Below are 23131 nucleotides of genomic sequence, written 5' to 3'. Positions count from 1 at the left end.
GACATGTTTGAGGGATCAAACCCCCAAAAGTGAAACAGGTCTACCAATGCAGAGATTTTTTTTAGAAACCAAAGGCTTCCTAATGCATTTGTTTCTTTCCATAAATGATATCTGTGCAAGCAGTCTGAGTCCTCTGCCAGGCTACCTGACTTTTGGTTGCAAATATTCTCCTCTGACAGTAACACAGTTTTAATTCTCCGATGCTGTAGATACGTGCAGGTACTCAAAAGGCTGAATAGTCAAAGAATTAAAGTTAAAATGGGGAGGAAGGAAAAGATAGACATTCTATTTCTAAATATATTGGGAAGTAATAAATTTATAATATACGCTATCCAGAGACAGATTTCACGAGCAATACTCTTAGTTACAGCACTTCCTAAGATAAAAGCAAAGAGCTATCACCAACCTTTCTAACAGAATCTTAAATACTATTCAAATTTGGTTCCACTATGGCATATTAACAAAATATTTACCTTGCCTAATCGCTGATGTTCTTCAAAAGCAGAAATCAGTTCTTGCGCCCACTTTATTTTTTCAGGGCTTGGAGAGAACTGTTCCTGGACAACAGCAATTTGGTTGGGGTGAATCACCTGCTTACCTACAAAGAAGATTAATAACACCAGAATCATGCATCGACAAACAGATGTTCAAGCAAAATGTTCCAACCACTTGAGGCTCTCATATGTCTTGCAGACTTTCTTGCTCTCTAACTAATTATTTTACTTGGTTCATTTTATTTTTAAAACTGGAAGGCAGGCAGATAGCTTTTTGACAGATTTTTTAAAAAGTAAGAATACCTTGTGCTATGCTTGCATTCAGTATAGTTTGAAAGAACCCACGATTGTTTCTCCTCCCTCCCCATTTTGATTCATACATCTCTCTCAGTTGTTTCAGGTGCAATTGTTTGTCTTGGGCAGTCAATAACAATTAAGTATAATGCATCTCTGAATTTGACCACATAAATAACAGCTGCAGCCACTCTTAAATAAGTTGTATTAAAATGTGTTCAGAAAATGAGATCTGAAGAAGATGGCAAGAGATCTGTAGGGCTGAAAAGTTACCAGTACCCTAAGGATTATTCCCTAAATTCTCAGCATTGGCTTAGCATCAAATAATCCTCAATGTTGTTTAAACTGTTGTTACTGCAATTATTGGTAGTTGCAGGTAGGCTGCAATATTTATTTAGTCACTGGTATAGCAAACAACCACCAGCAGTGCCCTGAGGCTTTATGAAGCAGTTTTTTTAATCCTTTCTTGTATAAACATAAGTTAAGAAAATAAAAATAGATGTTGTCTTTTTCACTAGAGATTTTCAAACGTGAATAGACAGCCACATAATCCTTTTTAATCTGTGATTGAATTTAGCTAACTTAAAACAAATACATGTCTAAGTTGTCTGACACTTTAAAAAGTGCAGCGTTTGACGTTATTAGTTCATTTCTATGGGAATTTCACAGACTGGTGGGATTTCTGTGGTTTGCTTTTAAGGTGCATTAATAAAGGGAGGCTACCGTAACTCCCAGCTTCCTTCGGAAGAAATGACTTTCCTCGGTGCCAGATAACAAAACTAGTTAGAGGGATGAGCCTGATCCTGCAAATCTGCCAGCAAGTGAGCAGTGCCCCGCAGACCGAGGTTCCCACAGCCCCGCCGCCGCGGCAGCCTCTTGCGCGAGCGAGATTTTTGCACTTTGCCAGGACAAGTTGGAAGTGTCAGGACCTAAGGAGGTTCCCTGCACAACGGGGTCTGCTCCCCTGTTCTTGCTGCCATTAAGCCAGCTGTACTTTAGGAATCAGCCCATCACTGGATCTGAGAAGTCTCACGCTTGAGCGCAGGAATGCACCTATTTTCCACGAAATAACCACTGCAAAAATCCCTGGGATTGCTTTCATCAGGCTGCAGTGGGTCTGAGTGATAACCCTGAGTACAAAGAAACTCCACTAAATTAAATGAGCAAAGAAATAGTAGTCCTTTAGTGTTGCTACGTTCCTTTTCTAAAATGCCATAAGTAGCTCAATTTTATTTCTTCTTAAACAACGTTTAGTTTATGATTTTACAGGCTTGCAAATATTACTTTGAAATTTCAATATCACAACTATTTTTAAAATACCTTAAATATAGGTAAAAGTTTAAATCCCATTAAGAACTATAATTTTTGAAAGAAATAATACAAATATTTTTTTTAACTAATGTGTTTTATCTTAAGTGTACTCAGAGGTTTTTTTAGTAATTAAAAAAAATGTCATAATTAATAAGCTGATGATGTTCCTTATTTATAATACAACAAATTCTCCATGGCTAAACCATTAATTCCAAAACTGAAGTGTGTACAATAATTTCTTAAAAAAATATTTTTAGGTGCTTAACTTTTTGAAAAAATGTTGCATATATTTTAAATTATATTTGAAGTCAATCTCTAATTATAAGAAAATCAAAACTACATATATATGATTTTTTAAAGTGTAAAACATTTCTGTAAAAAGACATGCTTTTCATAAAGATATCTATAGTAGTAAACAATGCTTTTAATCATTAAAACACTACTGAACAATTTAGGGAGAATATAATCTAACTTTTGATTTATAGTAGTCGGTTGATTTTGGTCACAGACTACTTATCCAAATAACTGTATAACAGACACAATGCCATGCAGGAACGAAGTAAATATTTTAAACAGAATTGTTGTTATTGACAAGTTACTGAGAGAGTGCAAAATTGGAAGACATTAAAATTTATGACCACGAAATCCTTTTTACAGTACCACTTGATATATTGTGTTTTAAATCAATACTTGTCAAGTCTTTTAGGTAACTGTATGATGGTGTAATTTTAGTCTTCTACAAAAGACTGAAAAAGACAGGACACCGAGACTGTTCTGTGTTTATATCTGCTTTCTCACCATGTAGCACAGAACTTTTTATAATGACTAAGCTGTCAAAGCTTATGGCAAGGTTTACCTAATTTTTTACATAAACATTCCTAAAACCCATGCCCATTTATATAGGCAACACACTGATTTAAAGTCCACAGGTACTGGTAGTGTATACCATCTTGATGGATGTCTATGGATATATAAATATATATTCTTTTATAAATATACATATGAAAGCACTATTAATTTGGCTGGATTACATTTGAAAACATTTGATTTTATGTTTATACTCTCACTGAAGGAAAATCAGGCTAATTTAAAGATAATTGGAAAAGAAAACTTGGCTGCAATAAGCCGTGAGGTTCGCAATATTATTTAAATACCTGGTAAATTCTTCATTATATTATTTTGCGTGTTTAATCTTGAGGGAAGCTACTTGATTACATTAAGGGAAATTTTACTGGCCTAAAAATGGGGACATCTAAGGACATACAACTTTGCTAAATATTTTGGATTTGCATTGCTTTTGAGGGTGGCGAGTTCAGCCCTGTTCATGCAAATAAATGTTCCAGCTATAAACACTCAGACTCAGCTAATTTAAATGATTTTGATTCTTTATTAAAAAAGTAGCAGGGAGGGATCTTATATTTAAAAAAAAGAATTGCACCTTTTGAATTCATTATTAGGTTGACATTTCAGTATTTTCACATTATCAGACGACTGTCAGTGGCAAATACAAAGTGCATATTTCTGCTTCATATAAGGTCGTGGATTAAGCTGAGGCCCATTTGTAATTTTTTGTAATGAATGTGAAATTGGAAATGTTAAAATGTTTCACTTATACAGATTTGGAAAAAACACTTGCATAGGTTTGGAAAAGCATGATTTTGCTATCAGTTTTGAAATTAGATTTTATTTCAATCAAAACAAGCAAGAAAGATTATAAAAATATTAGATAACCTGAGAGCAAAAAACCAAAGAACAAGTGAACTATTTTAGATTGACCTAAAATATTTTTTCCTTTTTTCAGAAGAAAAGGAAAAATGCTGTTTTGTTTTAGCTCAAACAGATTTTAATTTTTTTCCCCCACCAAATCTGTAGAGTCCATATTGCCCCATCTCTGATTACAGTTGGACTGATTGTCAGGTTGGTTGCTGAATTTTGGTAATGTGTTGATGATAGCTGCAGAAAGGCAGGAGGCAAAGGGCAGGGGCTGTGAGAGCACCTTAATAAAATCTCTACTTTTCACAGACCCTTACTCCTTGTATGGAAAGGCAAGAGTGACACACATACAGCCAAGATAGAAAGTAATTTTACATCCTAAATTGCTACGTGACCTTTTTATTTGTCTCCTCTCTGGACCCTGTTCTAAGGTCAGACAACTTCCACCATAAAGTCAATGGAGTCCAAATCACCATCAGCATTGCTTATGCGGAACATTTCTAAATTTCCTAAATTGTCAGCCTCAGATAAGCATTTAAATGCACATTAAGCGTTCAAAAAGAGTGCTCTCAAAGGTTCTAGGCACCTGCAACTCCATCTTCTGTCAACAGGAGGTTCAGATGTTTATGTTTTTTCAAAAATCAAGCCTTTCCTTAAGCTAGGAAATATTGGTTGAGACTAGGTAGCCGTCAGCAGGTGCTACCGTTCAGCAGCTCTATTATTTTCCCAACTTCAAAGGCAGCTGAGGGAAGGGTGGAGGTCCACACGGCCGTGGATAATGTAGCTGTGAGGAGCTAACCATTTCACCTCCAAAACGAGACTTGGGCTTGCAAATGTCAAAGCTCAACAGACAGTAAAGCAGAATTTGTGCTGAAAAGCATTGATTGCTATTCTTTCACTGGCATGCTACGGTCACTTAAAATGGCACTTTTTTTTTTTTTTTTTTGTTTGATGCTTTAAGATATTATATACAGCTAACTGTAAAACCAGAATTTGCTAGGTGGCATTGCTAGGACCCATGCTTTTGGTAACAGAAACCTAGGGGATGTACTATTCTCATATGCGTATCCTGGATGGTGGTCAGAGAAAAATAATGTGGTGTTCATCCTGAGTGTTAGAATTCTCTAATGCATGTGTCAAATGGCTGCTTTCTATTGCAACCCCCCAATCTTTGGTGGCTGCACTGTCCCAACAAGCTGTCCGAGTGACCTGGTACACCAATCACAGGGTAACAGGCTGCATTACAGGACTGTGGGGCAAGGAGCCTGCTGCTCTTGCTGTCTGCCAATACCCGTAGGTGTCACCAGCACTTACTGGAGGGAAAGCCAGGAGATGTAAAACAAACCAAAGAAAACAATAAGAAAATAACTTTCCTCTAGCAGCTAGCATATGAGATTTGTTTCTCAATTTTTTTGCCTAAAAAGTATTTTTGACTGCTGCTGTTGTTCAAACAAAGAGAAAGGGCTCCAGTTGTGGAGGAGCCATTGCAGAGTACAGTATTGCCTTTCCCGTGCTCTGTGAAGGGAGGAATCACTGCACGGCCTCTACCCCAACTTCTCTTCAAAACCGGTCACACACCTCATGGCATACAGTTTCAAAAAGCAGCCTGTGACTTTTCAGGCAAAATTTCCAGCCACAATTTTTAAGATAGCAATAAATGTAGAAGAGCTTGATATCAATGAGTTTTTCAATAAACGACCTGAAACAAAAATCAAGTTATTTGTCTAAGTGACAGTAAACATAGGGACCAATTTAAAATGAACAAGATCCGCGTTCTTTTGCGACATCGGCAGAAAGTCGTACCAGTGAATCCCATTGAGGCGCCTTCCCTCGATTGCCTGCGGAGCCCATCTTCATCATGGAAATCAATGTAAACAAGGTCTATTGCTTGAAGGCCAAATGCCTTTGCTGTGACTATTATTTTTTGCCTGGCATATAGAATATCGTGAGTTTCCTTACTGCTTGTTGCACCTAGGAAAATAACGAGAACAAAGAAAAGCTGATGCTGTTTTAAACCTTTCTGTTTTAAATATTTCTTACATTAAAAAAGGGGGAAACTTCAAGACGCTCTTTTAAACCTTTCTGTTTTAAATATTTCTTACATTAAAAAAGGGGGAAACTTCAAGATTCTATTTAACTGATTTAGAAAATAGAAGAGGGATGTAAGGCTATACTGTAGAGTCAAAATGATACTACTCTGAAGAAAAAAGGAAAGCTGCTTTAGCAAAAATAAAAAGTAACATCCCTCTAAACACTAGCTTATAAATTCAGATTTTGAGTTAATTTCAATCAGAAGTTGAAAGCCTGAAGTCAATGGAAGCTTTGTCTGGTAAGGACTGCTGACTTGGCTAAAATGAAAGTAATTATTTGATTTTACTATTTATTGCTTGTACAGTGAAAAGCATTACAGCAAGAGAAGCTTCACACAAATTGATATACTGGGTCCTACTAAATGGTTAAAAAATTCACACTGAGAATAGAATTGCACTTTCCTTGGTTCTGATTCTTGTCACAACTGATGTCCTAAGCTGAATATTTAAGCTTTAACATTTGAATGAAAAATTGATGGTAGATGACTTCTGAGAAGAAGCAAAAGTATTCATGAGACTTCATGTGCTCACAGGCTACGAGCTAAGCAACGTACTCATGTGAAGGCTAGTGGGAAAAAAACAATAACAATAAAAACCATAAGGTAAATATTTAGATAGAGATTTTCAGTCTGTAAGGAATATTTTAGAAAAGCAATGCTGATTTTTACATGAACATACTTATTTTTAATGCAGAAGTTCATAGCTCTGTGCTTTTATCTTTAAACTAAATCAGAAGCTAAGTGCCCTCTTATAAAAGAAATAGTGAAGCACTTTTTATTTTTTAGGAAAACTAATAGCGCTTTCCTGTGAATATGTGGCTATATTGACATGTGACATATTTAAAATAAATTTATGAAAGCAAAATGTAGCAGGAGAGTATTTATGCTTGATGTCAAAAGCCTGAGTGACAGTTTTACGTAAAGAAGCAGTGAAGTGGACACCAGAATTTTAGGAGTTGCAAATGTAATTCTAAAAAGCATGTGAACATTGTTAATGCATACAATATTTTAAAATTATTTCAGTGACTCAGCAAGGTGGGGTTTTTTTGGTCTGTTTTGATTTTTTTTTGTGGTTTTTTTTCATTAACTTTTGGTACTGACTGGCAAAAAGCACAAGGAAGTCTCAGGGCCCTGTAACACAAGGACCATGTTTTAAATTGCCAATGGTATATTCTGCACTAAAAAGAAATTAAGGAGTGAAATGAAAACGTAAAATGCAGACTCAAGTGTCATTACTTTAATTATTTCTGTCAGAAATTTCACAGTCTTCTCCAAAGCAAATGCCATACATAAACATTTATAATAAAGAGACAAGTAACAACCTATGCTGGCACGGAAATCCTCTCCTCCAAAGACAACTGCATCCAAATGAAAGCCAACCTGGGATCCTGTTCTCAGTGCTTCTTCACAGACAGCCTTCAAATGAGAGCAGAGTATCAATGTCTACAGAAATGCAGGATGCAGAGAGACTACAGAGGCTATTACAGCAACTCAGTGTTACCGAAATCCTTCCGAGAATATTGTTCCTATTAAGCAAAGCCACTGCAGGTGCTCGACAATGCACAGTGCTTTAAAATGACTCAGCAAAAGAGAAAAAGTATTTTGCTTTCCCTAAGCACCCAAATAGGAAATACTGGACATCAATAACAGGTTCCCCACCTTCTGGTTTACATTATGCCCCAGGTGTTACTGTGACCACTACTTCAGATATTTATGTAGCAATAGGAAACAAAACATTTGGCAAATATTGCTTAACACCAAACAAAAAGAATTAAATGTGATTAGTTTGATAAGCAATATATCTGCATGAGAAATAGAAATAAAGATCAGAAAATCTTTTATGAAACAAATAATATGAATGGTTTACAATTAATTTAAGTTCCTTACAAGATAGAAGGATTGCCAATTTAAAGTCTCTGGCTACATATAACTAAAAATAAGCTAAGGAAGTTAAAAATGCAACAAGTGCTGCAGAAAAGCATTAAAATAAAACAATTTTTCTGCTGTAGCATTTTCATGAGGAGAGCAGTATTGCTATTGTATACTGATGTTTGGATAATATTAGTATCTTTTAAGGCTAAGGTACACGGAGAGAGACACATAATTACCAGCTCTACTAACGGGTGTTCTCCTATGGCAGCTGGTGGGACACAGAATTATTCTGTAACAGAGTGTGCTTTAAAAGGGAACTCTCCTGCCAGCACCAGCAGCTGCAACATTAAACCTCCACTATAAAATACTGTAGGTGAAGAAAAACCTCAGTGGTTTAATATGCAATCTAATTCTGTGTTTGCACACCGGACAGGAGCATGTCCCTTCGGTTGTGGCTTTATCACACCCACAGATAGGTTAGTGTGTGCTGTAAGATAAATGGCTGTATCAAACGATCAGGCTGCCTGCGAGGTACTTCTGGAGGTACTTCTGATCTGTGAGTCCTCAGCTGGTCTGAAACTTTTCCCTTAGAGCTTGGGAGGAGAACGCAGAGTTCCTTGTGCATGCATGAACTCTTCTGTTTCATTACCATGCTGCCTTGCCATTCTGAAAAACCTGGACTCAGTAGTAAGGGTTGGGGAGTGATTTATATTAAAATGAAAATCATAAATTAGATTTGATCTAAAATTACCCTAAAATGAGCATGTTCTTCAGGTATTTTCAAAGTTAATTCTGTTTCTAACCTTAGCATTAAACACTCCATCATACAGACAAAGAAATGATAACATGGAATTTGGTTGTAATGTTATTAGTAGAAACTATTATAAAGAAGCAAGTTTAGCAATAGTGAAATGATGATTAACTCTTATTTCAAACTGGGTGTTACACAAAAGTTGTGTCTGACAGCTACACTGAGTATTCCAAATCTTTGGAGAGGCCCTTTTCCACTCCACGTGTGTTCAAAACAGTAACAGGAATGAAGAGAGGTTTTGATATTTGGTGTGGACTGTCTGGAACTGTTCTGTCACTGGAATACTTTGAATTTATGAAGGCCTTTACAATACAAACATCAGAGTTCAAATGTTTTTGGGGATTGAACCATATGTTTTGTATTTTTTAACCTCTTTTCTTGATGAAATCAGGGAGAGACTGTGGAGAATTCTGCTTATCCCAGTTTGCTGAGATGGCAAATTATGAACACTTCAAGACTTTCTTACCTTAAAATTCAGCAAGCCCATTGCAGTTTCCACAAACGGGATAAAATTCATTGGTTCTACAAGTGTTCGGCCTTTTAGGTGATGCAAGAATTTGTCTGAAAACTAAAACTAGACAGAATGAGCTATCAGAGGGAAAAAAAGTACAGTCTACATGTATACACAACATGGCAAATATTCACCTGACTGTAACAAACACCCCTACCCACCCCAAAACCTGATAACTAAAAAAATTAGAACAGCTTTTAACAAGGCCTGTGATTTGAAACTGCAGCATTCCCATAATTTTCTAAATTTGGAGGCTGGTTTGCAAGGAAAAAAAAATAATCCAAGCTTAGCACCTCTCACCCTGGCTTAGTGAAATGCAAATCCGTGAGCTCTGGAAAACAATGAAGTGCTGCTGTACCTGAGGTCCAGTTTTGTTTCAGGTCTAGCACTGCCATCACTGGAAGCGCTCCCCAGCCTTCTAAGTGGCATCCGTATTATTCATTACGGCACCGTTACCCTTTTGTTCAATAGGCTTTTCTTCATAATTTTTTAGCTTACCTAGGAAGGCCTTAAAAAGGAAGTTTAATTCTTTGAAGACCAAAGCTTGCCAATTTTTTCCATGAGACCAGTTCACAGCTAGCTCTGAGCTGCCAGTGGGGTAGCCCAAATTCCAAAATCTATCATCTGGAAACATACAAAAGCTCTTGCACAGATTTTTCCCCTTTCAAAAGGGGAAAAAAAAAAAAAAAAAAAAAAAAAAAAAAAAAAGGAGGGGGGAACCTTCAGTCCTATATTGTAAACGTATTATGTCTGTCCAGATCGAGTAATTTGCACCAAGATAAACATATTGCAGGTACTGCAAAAATGTTAGTAAATAAAGACAAAAATCACATATGCATATATTTTAAATTTAAGGAATATTCAGCTATTAATGGATATCAAAGGAAAGGGAATTTTAATCATCTCTCCATTCAGTCTCAGTTGGGTAAATCATATCTAAGAGATTTGCATAAATATAAACCATCAAAGACTTTTCATCTTCAAAGGGGGTTTCAAGACCCTATAAGCTTTGTACTGTAATCATCGCAGGTCACAACCCTGCAGGAATAAGGCTGCTATGGCAACATAAAAAACTAATGCTTAAGGCTTAGCATAATATTCTGACTAATAGAAAGGAAACTCATTTTAAAAGCTGGCAGCCTATTTACCAGAAGCTGGATTAGAGGTGTTATTTCCCCTTTTAGCTTCCCCCCACCACCCCTCCCCAAAAGAAGGAAAATCTAATCACCCAGATCTTGAAAAAAAAGCTTTCCAGCAATTTGCAGTAACTTTACAATTAGGCCAAAATAAATCACAGCTTTCTCTGATGAAGAATTCTGCCCTCCCATCTCTGCTCTGCATCATCTCCATAGCCCTCTTGGTAACTTTTCTTTAGTGAAGAGAATTCTACTCAAAAATGTGCCAGGAGGAAAAAAAAATCAATTCAATTCACTCTGTACAGTATGGCAGGTTACTACAGTGACAGAAATCAGTAAAGTTCACCCAGGCACATGCAGAAAATGAGGTAATATAATGGTATCGGCGTATCTTCTTAAGACTCTTAGCTGGTTTTTATTTTTTAAGAGGAAAAAAAAATAAAAAGTGCTACTGTGTGTATATTTTAGGTGCAAGTTAAATAGCAGAGTTCTTGTTTGATTTTAAAATATTTTAGAAGTCACACTCCTGGAATTTTTGCTCTCTTTTGTTTTGAAGGTAAAGCAAAAAACAAAAAGCACATTTAATTAAATATCGCCTCCTTTCCTCTCCCTTGTAAAAGATTTGCAATAAGCACCAATACAAAAGGTAACGAGTGGAGAAGTTTCAATTAATTTTTTTTTTTTTCAAAAGGAGACGATTAAATGTTTCCGGCCCGGTAAAGTGTTCATTTCAGGGAGAAAGGGAAAAAAAAAAAGAAGGCGGAGGAAAAAAAAAAAACCACAAAGCTTGGGGAGGGGATGAAGTAGCAAGGCCTCAGCAATTCTTTCAATTCCAGTGCACACCCAATAGTGTGTCGGGAAGAATGCACACTGGTCGGGATTTGTGGGAGAATTGTCCCGCCACAAAGGAGGGAGAGTTACGCTTGTTATAGTCCAATAAGCCATGCCAGTCAAACAAGTACCCACACTAGGGACAAAAGGAAAGCAAGAGATTCTCACACAAAAGAAAACAAGTAAGCCCATCTTTTAGTTGTGCATCAGCCTCCAGGTTTTCTGCTGCACATAAATAAAAATGAAGGGGGGGAGCGGGTGTGCGTGGGGGGAAAGAAACAGCTTCTGGGAGGCTGAAAAATCATGCTGGAGTGAATTTTTTGAGGATTGGGAAAAGAAGGCAGCGGTGTTAGGCAGAGTATGTTCTTTGTGTGTAAAGGTTGGGCAAAGGGAGAATGAAGCAAAAGAAGGACAATGAGGCAGAAGCTTCTGGGGTTGGCTTGTTTTCCATGATGGAAATAAAAGTTAGTGAGAGGGAAAGTGGAAGAGGATGAGGGCACAAAGAGCCCTGGCATCTCATCTCCCTGCAAAACCTACTTGGTGGCAGCAAGGGCTCTGCCATTTTGGTATCATGAATATTCATCGCTGACAAGTTCTGTCTAACACTTACATGGCTGTAAACCCTGAGAGGTGCGCTCTGGTTAATTTAATTACCCGTTGGTGGAAGGGGACGGTGAACCTTCCATGGCGAGTGGTGGAGGCTGAAGGGGCAGCGCCACGGAACGGACGGGGCCTGTCGCACACCTGGCATACGGGGCTGTGCTCCGTTGTGTGCTCAGGCCCATCTCCATGGTTTGATCAAGGTTAGGTGCTGAGATTAAAATAGATCCTAATATGCCTGCCTGCCTTTCATCACAGCTTGCACGCGTGCTAGTTGCACAGCTAGCGGTTTGCAAAAATATAAAGTGAATAATTAAGTATTATTCCTTTACTAGTGTATTACAGCAATAATGGTATATCCCAACAAGCATCCCTCTTTTTTGACAATTAAAACAATTATAGCATAATTAGGCCTATTTCAAAGTTTTCTTAAGTAATTTGACATGCCAGCCATTTACATTTCAGGTTTTTATTGGCTGAAAAGTCAGTTGTGAAACACAAACACACCTGTCAGCAATTAAAAAGGAAGAAGTAGAGAACTGTTCAGGAAATAATATCTGTGCTAATTAAAAACACTAGTTAAAAGCTTCCTGTTTGTTCCTCCAGTTGCCCCAAGGAGTGACCTTCCCCCCAACCCATTTTTTCATATGTTGCTAACATGGTTTCCCATCTCCTGCTTCCAATGCACGTAACTAAGGCTCTTGGACAGACAATAATTTTGCTTGTTAGGGTAGTCTGAGAAGAGTCAGGCACTTACCCTTCTACTTTTGATAATATATTCTGACAGCAATATTGGTTCTTTGTCAGCCATGGGAGAAATACAACTGGTTTTCTTTATAAACGTGTTCCATATATGCTTTTTATACAGCACGTCACACATGCATTTAAGTGGACGCACTGCCCAATTGCCTCAGCCGAACAACAACATCATATGGTATTTGCAGCCTTCCTCTTAACTCACAGTCATTCATCTCTGCACCTGGTGAACTTGGCCCAACAGCTTCAGTCAAAAGCTACTGTGTTGTTGGTACTCACCCATCTGATTTCCTCAACATTTTCAACCTTTGGCAGCATCATGCTTGAAGGAAGGGTCTTGGACTGCAAAAGCACCTCTAAATCTTCTTCTGCAAGGCCACTAGACACAGAGTTTATCCTGACGCACTTTTCAGCATGGCCAAAGTCAAACTCTTCAAGGGTTTTCACGATGCTCAGTCTTGCTTCTCTCTACAGTATATACAAGTTCAGATGGACAAGAAAAAGAAAGCATATTTTCTATTGACAGAAAACACACGGAGAAGAAAACTTGTTGAAATGGCATGGGGGGAAAGCTAGACAGCCAGTATAGTGGTTTCCCCAAAATGTCACTCTTGGACTTTATTGAAGCAATCATCACCACAACCTCACAATTTAACCTTCCTCTTTGCTGTTTCTTTATAACTGGTAAATTCAATGCATGGGATTTCTACCACTTGCAGAAAACAAGACTTTTGTGTCTGCTAGTGCTGAACATGTGCAACAAACATAAATCTTTATGCTAACATAATGTGTTGCACTGTCTGCTCTCTCAAAAATGGCATATTCTTAAATTTGCATTAAAAAATAAATTTTTGTAATTTAGCTCTGTAATTTTGCCTGCACGTCAAGAAATACAGACCTATATACACCTCTTTGGTTTTCCTTTACTCCACGTATTCAAAGTGCATTAAAGGCAGTAATAGAATTCACAACTTGCATATAAAAACAATGCTGAAATAACTCCAAGGTTTTTCTTAGACCATATGAAAGGGTACTCTGTTGGCACAAAATAAAGTCTCCAAAGGCACACTCTTCCCCTGGTCGTTTGCTATTTTTGTGAATGTAAATTTACAAATCTGTTTATTAGTTGATTTTCATTAAGAATACTGGCATGCTTTTCTGAAATGAAATGCATTTCTTGGCCTGGAGAAAGGGGTAGGGGTCGAAGGAAGGTGCTGGGCTCCTTGCTTCCTTCCAGCTGAAGTTTCAACCCCGAATTCCTTCCACTCACCAACAGCCCCTGACAAATTTGCATTGTCAAAATGCAAACTTAGCATTTCATTTGTGAAGAGTTTTTATGGGGCTAATAAAACTTTAAAGCTCCTGACGCATGGAGGCTCAGGAATGACTTTAACAATATGCAGTTGCTGAATAGAGATGCTTTTCAAGAAAAAAGGGAAACTCAAGGGGGAAAAAAACAACAACAAAAAATCATCAAAGTTAATATCCAGGCTAATACAAATCAGCAAGAGAGCACATGACAGTAGATTTAAACCAGACGGATGCAAACCTCTGCCAGCAAGAGGGGCAGAGGTGGTTTCCCAATGTGGTCTGAGTTAAACCGTGTGAGGGAACAGTAGCTTACAGTTGTCAGGACCGATGAGAACAGGGTCTCCCAGGCCAGTTCAAGACAGCTCTGCAGTGTACTGATTTACAGGGCTGGGACCCCTGATAATTAGGGTAAGTTTAGAGAAAAGCAATTGGTGGCTCTAACTGGTTGAAAGGAAGGAATAATGAAGCAGAAAGTTAATGAAATCTGAAGCAAACAACCTTCAGCTTGGGGCTACTAGCTGTGCTCCTCCGAAGGCTGGGAGCATATGCCCGTTATTCGGACAGACGGGAACAAGGCACCCATGTATGTATACCTGGGCTGCGATCAAGGGGCATGTTCAGAGGGAGTCTCTGGAAAATGCAACCCAAAACACTTGAACTGCTGTGAATGGACTCTGTCTGGAGCCATTAGGAATGCCACATAAAGATGCACACAGTTTAGTACAAACACATCCAGCTGGAAGACAGCTCTGGCGCATGGCTGTTTGAAATGGCTCTTCCAAATTAGGTAAACGCAACCATATGATTCCAATACCGGGAAATACAAATCCCCTATGTTTTCCTTCTCTGATCTGGGGTAATGGGTTTCTAGGGCTGGGCTGAAAGTTTCTGGACATGATGCAGAAGGGTAGCTTAAAAACACACTCCAAACCAATTTATGTTTTTAATTAAAGTCAGATTATCACCGTTTCAGCAAACGCCAATGCAATTTGCAAAAGAGAGATCTTCCAAAAGTATCCTTTAAGGCAGCACTCAATTCCAGCTGAAGGCACATCTCCAGCAAACTTGCAGCCTAATTTGTTATGAATTTTTTTCAGAATATAATAATGAGCACTAGACCATCTCATATCTATTCTTCTCCTGAGTCTGCAAACTCCCTTCCCAAAAAAGACAGATCGTGTCTTTCTAGGTATATTTCCATACAAAACACTTATTAACAGGCTGTTGCTGTTATCAATTTACATAAACTAAATGTGCAGCCCTCTGGTACGTATCCCAAAAATAACCAACAACTTCACTGAATTTATACCAACCAACAAACATGGGGAGGGGGTTGATGTTTTTTTCCCATGTTTTAATAGAAAATATGTTGCTATGTTAGTTAACACACCCATGCCATCTGTTGGGTTGAGAATTGATGCGTTTTCTTAGAACCACTATGTATTAGATCTGTCTGCCTAGATACCCCCGGAATGGAAATGTTTCCTTTCCATGATATAATACTTCTAGTCACTATAGTTTCCACAGCAAGAATCAATTTATGTTTTTAATTGTGGAACAAACTGATAGGACCTGGCTGCCAAAGCCAGAGCTTGTGAGGGGGCTGACTCTGTGTCTACCCTTCCTACAATGAAGGAAATCCAACTGATGTTAGTGGGGAGTATCAGGTTCCCATAAAGGTTTCCAATAAAACATTTCATGGGTAAATAAAAAAAATTATATACTAAAACCTTTGACCAAATGTACTAAAAACATGGAAAAATGGGAGAGCCCTTTCTGCCTCATTAGGGAAATGTAGATGCTATTCTTATTGTAGAATTCATGCAACAGCTAAAATACTAACCTAGATAAACTACTCCAAAATTGTAACAGAGAAAAAGGTAGTCCTTGATACAATAATAGCCTTACTGCCAAGAATGAGAAAACTAGAATTTTTAAGGAATGGTGAAAAAAATATTTGCCCTGTTCTTCACATGAGAACTATAACATCAGATAATACTTTGTCATGAAAGAATAGCTGATAAAGAAATAAACACAATCATTAAGTAAAATATTTCATACTCAAGTAGCTTGGGATGGTAGTATCCTCCTTGGGTCCCATGTGAATTGGGTTCTTTATCAAACTGAACAAGAGAGAAAGACAACAGAGAGCTTCATGGTAAAGAGTGATACTATTAAAATACTTTAAATTTGTGCTGGAAAGCTCACTGAGGTCAGGGTGGCTACTTTAGCACCTCTTCTGTTTGACTCTGAGGAGGACACAGGAAGAGGTTCATTACCACGTGCAGCTACGCCAACTGGTGAAGATAAAGGTTTCGGTGATGCAGCCTTGCTGACAAATCCATTGCTACCCAAACACACACAGAGCAAAATTAAAAATGGGAATACACACATTGTCGGCTCCACTGGCACCCATTAAACCTAATAACTAACCATCCTCATGAGTTTCTAGCTCTGAATTATCAAATCTGCAAAGAAAACAACATCCGTCCACTTTTACACTCCAGTGGAAGAGGTGGTCCCTCGCGGCAGGGCTGCGCAGTCTCGCCATCTGGAGAATAAATCGAGTGTGAAGTACAGTATAGTTTGGGACCAAGCTCCGTGGCGGCAGCCCAGCAGTTAGTTCATTAGTCCCAAACTTGTGGGGATTAGTGCGGTATCAGCTCTACTGTCGGATGGGATCAGGCAGGCAGAGCGCAAGACTTGGGGAAGGGGGTGGTGGCAAAGAAGGAGCCCCTTGGGCTTATTGATAAAACCACACTGCATTAGTGCACCTGAATATGTGCTTTTGGTAACAGTACTTGGAAAGAGTTTCCTATCATCTGAATAACTACCTTTCCATTTCTCCTTTTTTTCTTTTTCTCACCTTTTTCCCCTGTACGTTATATGTCAAAACATAGAAATTTCCACTTCAGAACCGAAAAACTAAAGACGAAAGAATGCCACAGAACTGGAAGTTCAGCCACCCACTCACCTTGGACACACTACAGCAAAAGATGGTCAGATTAACAGCAGATGGAAAAATTACATTTTCTTCTTTCTTTTCTAACTGGTACAATTCCTTACAATCCTGCTTTTCAGCAATTTTTTTCTAGATTTCTAGACCTACCTGATTTTGAGGACAAAATCTCTGTTTTGCTTTATTTTTCTTGCCTAGCCTTCCCTCATTTTTTCTGAAGACCTCCATGTCTTAGTGTAAAGATAGCGGTCATACTTAAATATATGTTTGTATATAGATCTCATCCTGTTAACATCTTTTGGTAACAGTTCTTCATACAGAAATGCAAATATATGAGGCACAAAAATGGCAGGTCAGAATCTATCATCCTCAATGCCATAATAAGTTGGCACATTTCAAATAAGAGAGGAAAAATTAATTACTATAATCACAATTCAAGTTCTTTTTTTTGTGATATGTCTGACACGGTAAAAACATACAATTATGTGTTAATGTTAATTCCTTGGAGTGGTTTGTTTACAGAACTTGACATTGCTGAATCTTATGTCACTTGTATTAGTGCATACCATACAAATGCACGTTCAAATAAGACTTTGCAGAAGAGCACATATATATTATATATCTATAGTAGCTTTTGTACATAATAGAGTTTCTGCAGGGGGAAAGTCTGACACTTTCTCCATGCATAACTCTCCATCAATGAAGTGATGCCATACAGAATGATAGCATACAAATGTTTAGTTTCAAATTCACAAATGGGATTGGCAAGAGAAAAGACAAATAACATTTGTTTTTAAGTAAACAAAGAGAACCGTAAATGTAGAGCAGAGCGCTTCTGAGAGCAGCAGGTACTTGTCTCATGTGACTTGTTTTCTACCTTATATATATCAGGTACTTGTGAGACTAAATCTTTGAAATGGCAAGTATGTATTTCTAGTTAGTCTTGTTAGACTAAAAAACTGAAAAACTGTGCTGTAAAATATGCACAAAAACCTCCAGGAAGTGGTCATTAAATATTTTCTTATTTTTACCTCTGAGCAGATAATCAGTTAACAAGTTTTTAAAGATTCAATAAATTTTAGAACACATTTTCTTTTGGTTCAACATGGAACACAGCAAACCCACCATGTAACCAGTCCTAAAGGAAAAAGGGCAGGAGTGGGGAGGAACAGGGAGAATAGAGTTTCCATCATGTATGTTGCTGTCTCTCCTCTGTATTTCAGGTAAACATACAGTTTAGTGTACTGCAAGACACCAATTTTGCTGCTACTCTTTCCTGAGATCTTAATATTATTTCTTTAATAATTATTTGGTCTTTTTTTTTTTTTTTTGTTTAATACCAACCTTTTCACTTGCCTGAAAAAGATTCTTCATGACATCAAAATGAGTCATCCAACTCTGTGCAATTCTAGCATCTGCTGCTTTTCTCTCTGCTCTGCTAATTGTCCTTACATGCAGTACATGGTCTAACAACACTAAAATGATGCAAATGTCAGTAGTCAGTATTGCGAACTAAGCAGCAATTTAATTATGCTCTGCTGAGGAAACCAAATTTATTTGCCCATTTCTCTAGAAGTTTCATTTAAGGTCTGGGAACACATCAGGGCACTTATCAACAGAAGCTACCCTATATTTTTAAAAGACAAGATCTCTAAAAGCTGTCCAGAAACAGCTGGGAGTGCTTGCTGCCATGTCAGCCTAGCAAGCCTCTCCCTCCTTCTACCAGCGTGGACAATGTGGAACCTGAAGATATTAGGTGGGGGTCTATCCAACACCATCAGAGTTGGGTAATTTCCACATATGGTGGTCAGGTGGCCTGTCCTGAGACGCCGTGAATGTGGAGAACCAGTGAACAAGAGCCTGAGGTTGTCTCAGCCAGCAGCCAGGAGCCAGGGCTCATGAATCCCAACAAAGCTTTAGGGGTGCTATGTCAGCTATGTCAGTACTAAATTTCTGCAGACCCTGATTATCCAAGGATGTGGATATGAATGCAACAGCAAGACATTTTTACAAGTTGTCATCAAGGTATTTTTCTGACTTGCACATATCTCAGAGAAATTTAAACAGAGGCCAGTAGGCTGCTAGAATGAAGTGGCTCATAGAAATATCCACATAATATGAAGACTGAGTAGAAATGTCTCAGTAGCAAAAATGATACAGCATGGTATATGTGTGTGTGTGTCTGTGTGTACATAAACACAGAGACAGGCGTATACCTTACGATAATGTGTCCAGAAATGTTTCAAGAGGTTTTTAATGATAGTAATATATACAGCAGCTTAAATAAATCAAAGTTTTGTTCATGCAGGTAGGCAGCTATTCTTCTGTCTGCCAACTTTTATAAACACTTACAAAAGAGATGTAAACAACCTTTCAATTAACACAAATCAAGCTAGCACTAATTTAAGCTGGCTGTAAGAAGTAATCTCTTTACTTGTTTCCCCTGGCTTTCTGAAGATACTTTTTGTTTTGTGACAGATTAGCATCACAAATGAAAATTCTTTAGAAGCATTAGTGTTAATTAGTCTTCCTGGACAATCCAAATGAGCTACTGAATGATGAAATAGGGCCACAAAATATACAATCTAATATATCAGTAAAAATAGGATTATACTTTTCTTTAATCTGAATTTAACAGTATGTTAATTTTTATTTAAAAATATTACAGTTTAAGATGTATTTACTTGGCAGTAGTAATAGATAACTATGGAAAATGTGTACATTTAAACATCTATTTTTTATTTTTACAAGTGCATCTTTTTGTTAATGCTGATAATGAAAGACACTGCTGTCTGTCAAAAGTACATATGCTTTAGCAAACTATCAATCCCTCTTCAGCAGCTGATTTCAGGTGTGATGATTCTAAGTGAGATACAGATCAAATGTTTTAAAGACTGGCAAATTATTGCCTCAATTATTTAATAAGTTGGTTGAAAAAAAATACTTAAAGCCAAGAGATGTAAACAGAGGTTTTCTGAAAAAATCCCAACTGGCCAGAACTTTATGCCTGCTTGTACTGGAGGAACCAGTGACTGCCCCAAGCTGCTTAATAGCTCCTAGGGACGAGGAAGGAATTAAGAAAAATCAGGTTAGGTGTGCCATGGCATCATTTATCCTCCCTCTTTTCGGGAATAAACTACATACCGTAGGGCATACCTACAGTCCCGATAAAACTATGTGTTTCAAAGAGAAGGTTTGACACAACAGTTGTGTTTCTGCTATTGTGCAAACACTGATTAACAGCTCTTATCTCAGTTTTCATAAAGTGCCTTATCTGCATCGGTAAATTAGCAAATTAATATTCTGTAATGTGATCAAATCCCCACAGAATGCCCGAAGTCCAAGCATTCACAGTAAAACTGTAATGGTACGAAAAGCTCTCAACTTTTCATTTTCAACTTACATTTTAAAGTTAAGTGGGGTCACCTTGTAGTTGCATGTCTTTCCATGCAGTGGGGATTCAAGACCAGAACTGGTCACTCTGTTATCTTATGCTGGGAAAGGCAGTCCCAGAAGTTCTCCCACCAGATGGGCTCTTGATTCATCTAGAAGAGGACTTCTGAAACCTCACGCCACAGGAATTTTTTAAAAGTAGAAATTACTTCATGTAGTACTGTATATGACCTTATGAGAGCACGCCATTCATATCAATTTTCATGTACAGACTCTCTGAGAAAATCTATACCTCTGGATTAATTTAGTTCCCAGCTGCACCAGAAGGTTTTGAGTCTCAGCTGCCCAGAAGGCACAACTGCTCATGTACATCCAGACTCTCCTTTGGAGGACTGAATCATCTATTTCCTCCAAACTACAATACAGGTGTGGTTTCAGAGATAGATCTCTTCAGGCATCATGCTCAGAGAGTGTTTTGGGCAGGACTGAAATTCAGCTGCCCCACCCTGCTCCTGTGACACAGCTCCAGCAAAGCCTGTGTCCCTCCAAACACTCACATGAGCTGTCTTGCCAAGCCCCAGGGTGTGCAACACATCCTTAGTTAAAGTTTAAAAACCTCATGGTGGTATACCACCCTGCTCATAGGCTGGAAATCAAGAAAAACCACCCAAAAAACAACCATACTACAAACCTAACTACTCCATCAAAACCCCACAAGGAGACACAGGGTACCCATTTGCTATTTATGCATCACAGCACTTAGTCTGCTCTAGAGATTTGCCCCTATGCCATGTGGGCACAAGCCCCTCTGCCACACTGGGTCAAGGCAGCAGGGATCTCTCCTTGGATCCCACACATTTAGCATTGTAGAAGTAGCCTGTAATTGCAGTAATTGCTTCCATGGGAGAATAATGTTATGAGATGTTCAACACAGGAAACTTTGATCTAACGAGCTTTGCACTAAATTGACACAGTTCTTGCCTTCACGCAAAGCAAGCCTGTTTTATAATTGTATTTCTCAGCCAGTGCTCACCTTAACAAAGATCCACCTCACTAAGCTGGATTTTGCCAGAAATCCTTCCTTTTGATAGAAATCCCACTTGCATGCGTGACTGGGGTGAGTCAAGGAACCCAACAATCCCACTTCACCCCAAATGCAGGTTTTAGCATGTCCTGCAGGCAACATTTTCTCAGATGCTTCATATGATGAGGCAAAGCCCACTACAGCTTCTGGCAGAGTCCCTGGAGGATGGGCAGTGGTACAAAAGCAGTTGCCCTCCCTTCTTTCCGCCCCCACACTCCAGAAGTGGGAGAGGGGAAACAGCACCAGGACACCATGTCCCATGTGTCCCCGTATTGGCAGTGACTAGCTGAGGCAGAGAGTGATCCCTGATACAAAACAAAATCATTAAAAATAAACTCCATGACTCATGTATTCATCGCAAGGAGTATGATCCTTTTAGAAATGAATTCACTTGTGTTCTGTGGTCTAAATAAAACCTGACAATGTGAATTTTCCCCTGCCCAGACATGTGATTGGTGTCAAAGGAACTGAGATTTTTCTCCAGTTTGAAACTGGGACCTGAGAAGGTGGTTGTTTTCTAGGTCAGATCTCTGTCAATCTTTCAGGATTGAAAGTATTGATTGATGTATTTGTACATCACTGATAGATGTATTGTCCTGGTACAATACAATGCACACCTTTATAGACATGATGAGAATTGTTTATTTGTATTCTTCAAAACCTGATTAAGTCCCTAATTTAGATATTCCTGATGGCAGTGGAACAAGTTACTAGACCTTATAACATTTCCTTCCCTAAGCTTTTCTTCAACTTACTTCCCTGATTAAATAATTTATTTTTAAATGCCAGGTTGACTAAGAAGGTGCTCCTCAGTGGGCCTTCTGGAATATCTATGAAGTTTAAAGTGAAGTTGGTGCATATTTACCAATTAAACAATAAAATAAACCACTATATGATTATTTCTGCAACATCTAAGCAGTTCCTACCCTCTTCTGCTTATTCCCATTCCATGCTTTGCTTTTTCCTTATGCAAGCATTTCCAATTAACTTTTTCTTGAGCTGAGATGCAAACTGGCTCCCTGAAGCAATCCCATCAGAGAAACTCAGGTTTTTCTGTGTGGGAGAGTAGGATTTTGTTTTTTACCCTAGTCCATTTAATCAGTCCTGTTTACAGCCTGGCCACATAAACAATTGCACCACTGCAAGCAAGGGCATGGCAAAGGATGACAACAAGCAACTAGGAAGGGCAACATGGAAAAAGGAACTTCTTGAGCTGTTTTTGTTTTTCTTTCCACCACACCCCAGCCAGCTGAGCACCCACCGTTGCACCTAGTTTGTGCCCATGAGGAGAGTAGTAGGTAGGATTCAAGCAAATGCCTGCATCCCTTAACAACCCTCACTACAAGTTCCCATTCTTGCATCCCTATGAATTTCCCCATAAAATTACCTCAGCATAACCAACAGGGGCATCTGGAAGCAGAGCACCTTGTTAAATTATTGATTACTTGACTAACACAACTTTTGCCTTCGTTTATGTGGTTCCCTTCATAACATTTTTCCAGACCTGAATATGCAGGGCTCCTTCACCTGTGCTTTTGTTAGCTACTCTTGCATCTGTCCAAGTCTGACATGAATTTCATTCACTTCAAGCAGACTGTCAGGGTTTGAGTTCAAATTCTTTACACATGGCTTATCAGGTATTTTCTCTCACTTTCTGGACAATGACTCTGTCAAATGTAGTGTAAGTAAAAGACTAATAACAAAATGGGTTCGGCTTTGAACCATTTCTATAAACATACAATAAATGCTGGGGTCAGCCTGGACTTTGTACTGATTTAACTACTTCAGATTTATTTGACACCAATAACATTAAGTTGATGCAATGCTCTGGCATGAAACTATTTGCTAAAATGCTACTAGCAATATAATTTATTCTCCTGTGTGCATAAAATTCATGGACAATCAGGATTTTACAGCAACATAACTGCATCAATACAGCTTTGTTTATATGATATTAATTTTAAAC

At 38.3% G+C, this 23131-nt stretch overlaps 1 protein-coding gene and 1 long non-coding RNA gene across 7 annotated transcripts in view; one reads left to right on the top strand and one right to left on the bottom strand.

Moving 5' to 3' along the window:
* The window catches only part of CLYBL (citramalyl-CoA lyase), a 164472-nt gene that overhangs the window by 15364 nt on the left and 125977 nt on the right, over positions 1-23131 (bottom strand). For all 5 annotated transcript variants that reach the window (XR_010996609.1, XM_068182521.1, XM_068182518.1 and 2 more), the window contains exons 3-7: positions 12698-12886; positions 9051-9152; positions 7224-7317; positions 5616-5783; positions 474-598 (exon numbers count right to left, since the gene is read on the bottom strand). Coding sequence is in view for 4 of the 5 variants with exons in the window: in XM_068182521.1 (XP_068038622.1) it covers positions 474-598; positions 5616-5783; positions 7224-7317; positions 9051-9152; positions 12698-12886 (678 nt within the window). In the remaining variant the exon portion in view is untranslated. The remainder of the gene's footprint in view (positions 1-473; positions 599-5615; positions 5784-7223; positions 7318-9050; positions 9153-12697; positions 12887-23131) is intronic.
* Positions 1-23131, top strand: part of LOC137469609 (uncharacterized) — a 77300-nt gene that overhangs the window by 41805 nt on the left and 12364 nt on the right. The window lies entirely within an intron of this gene.

Source organism: Anomalospiza imberbis, chromosome 2 (assembly GCF_031753505.1).
Source record: "Anomalospiza imberbis isolate Cuckoo-Finch-1a 21T00152 chromosome 2, ASM3175350v1, whole genome shotgun sequence".
In the NCBI taxonomy this organism is placed as follows: domain Eukaryota; kingdom Metazoa; phylum Chordata; class Aves; order Passeriformes; family Viduidae; genus Anomalospiza; species Anomalospiza imberbis.
Note: the sequence above shows the minus strand (reverse complement) of the source record. Positions and strands in the feature narration are given on the sequence as shown.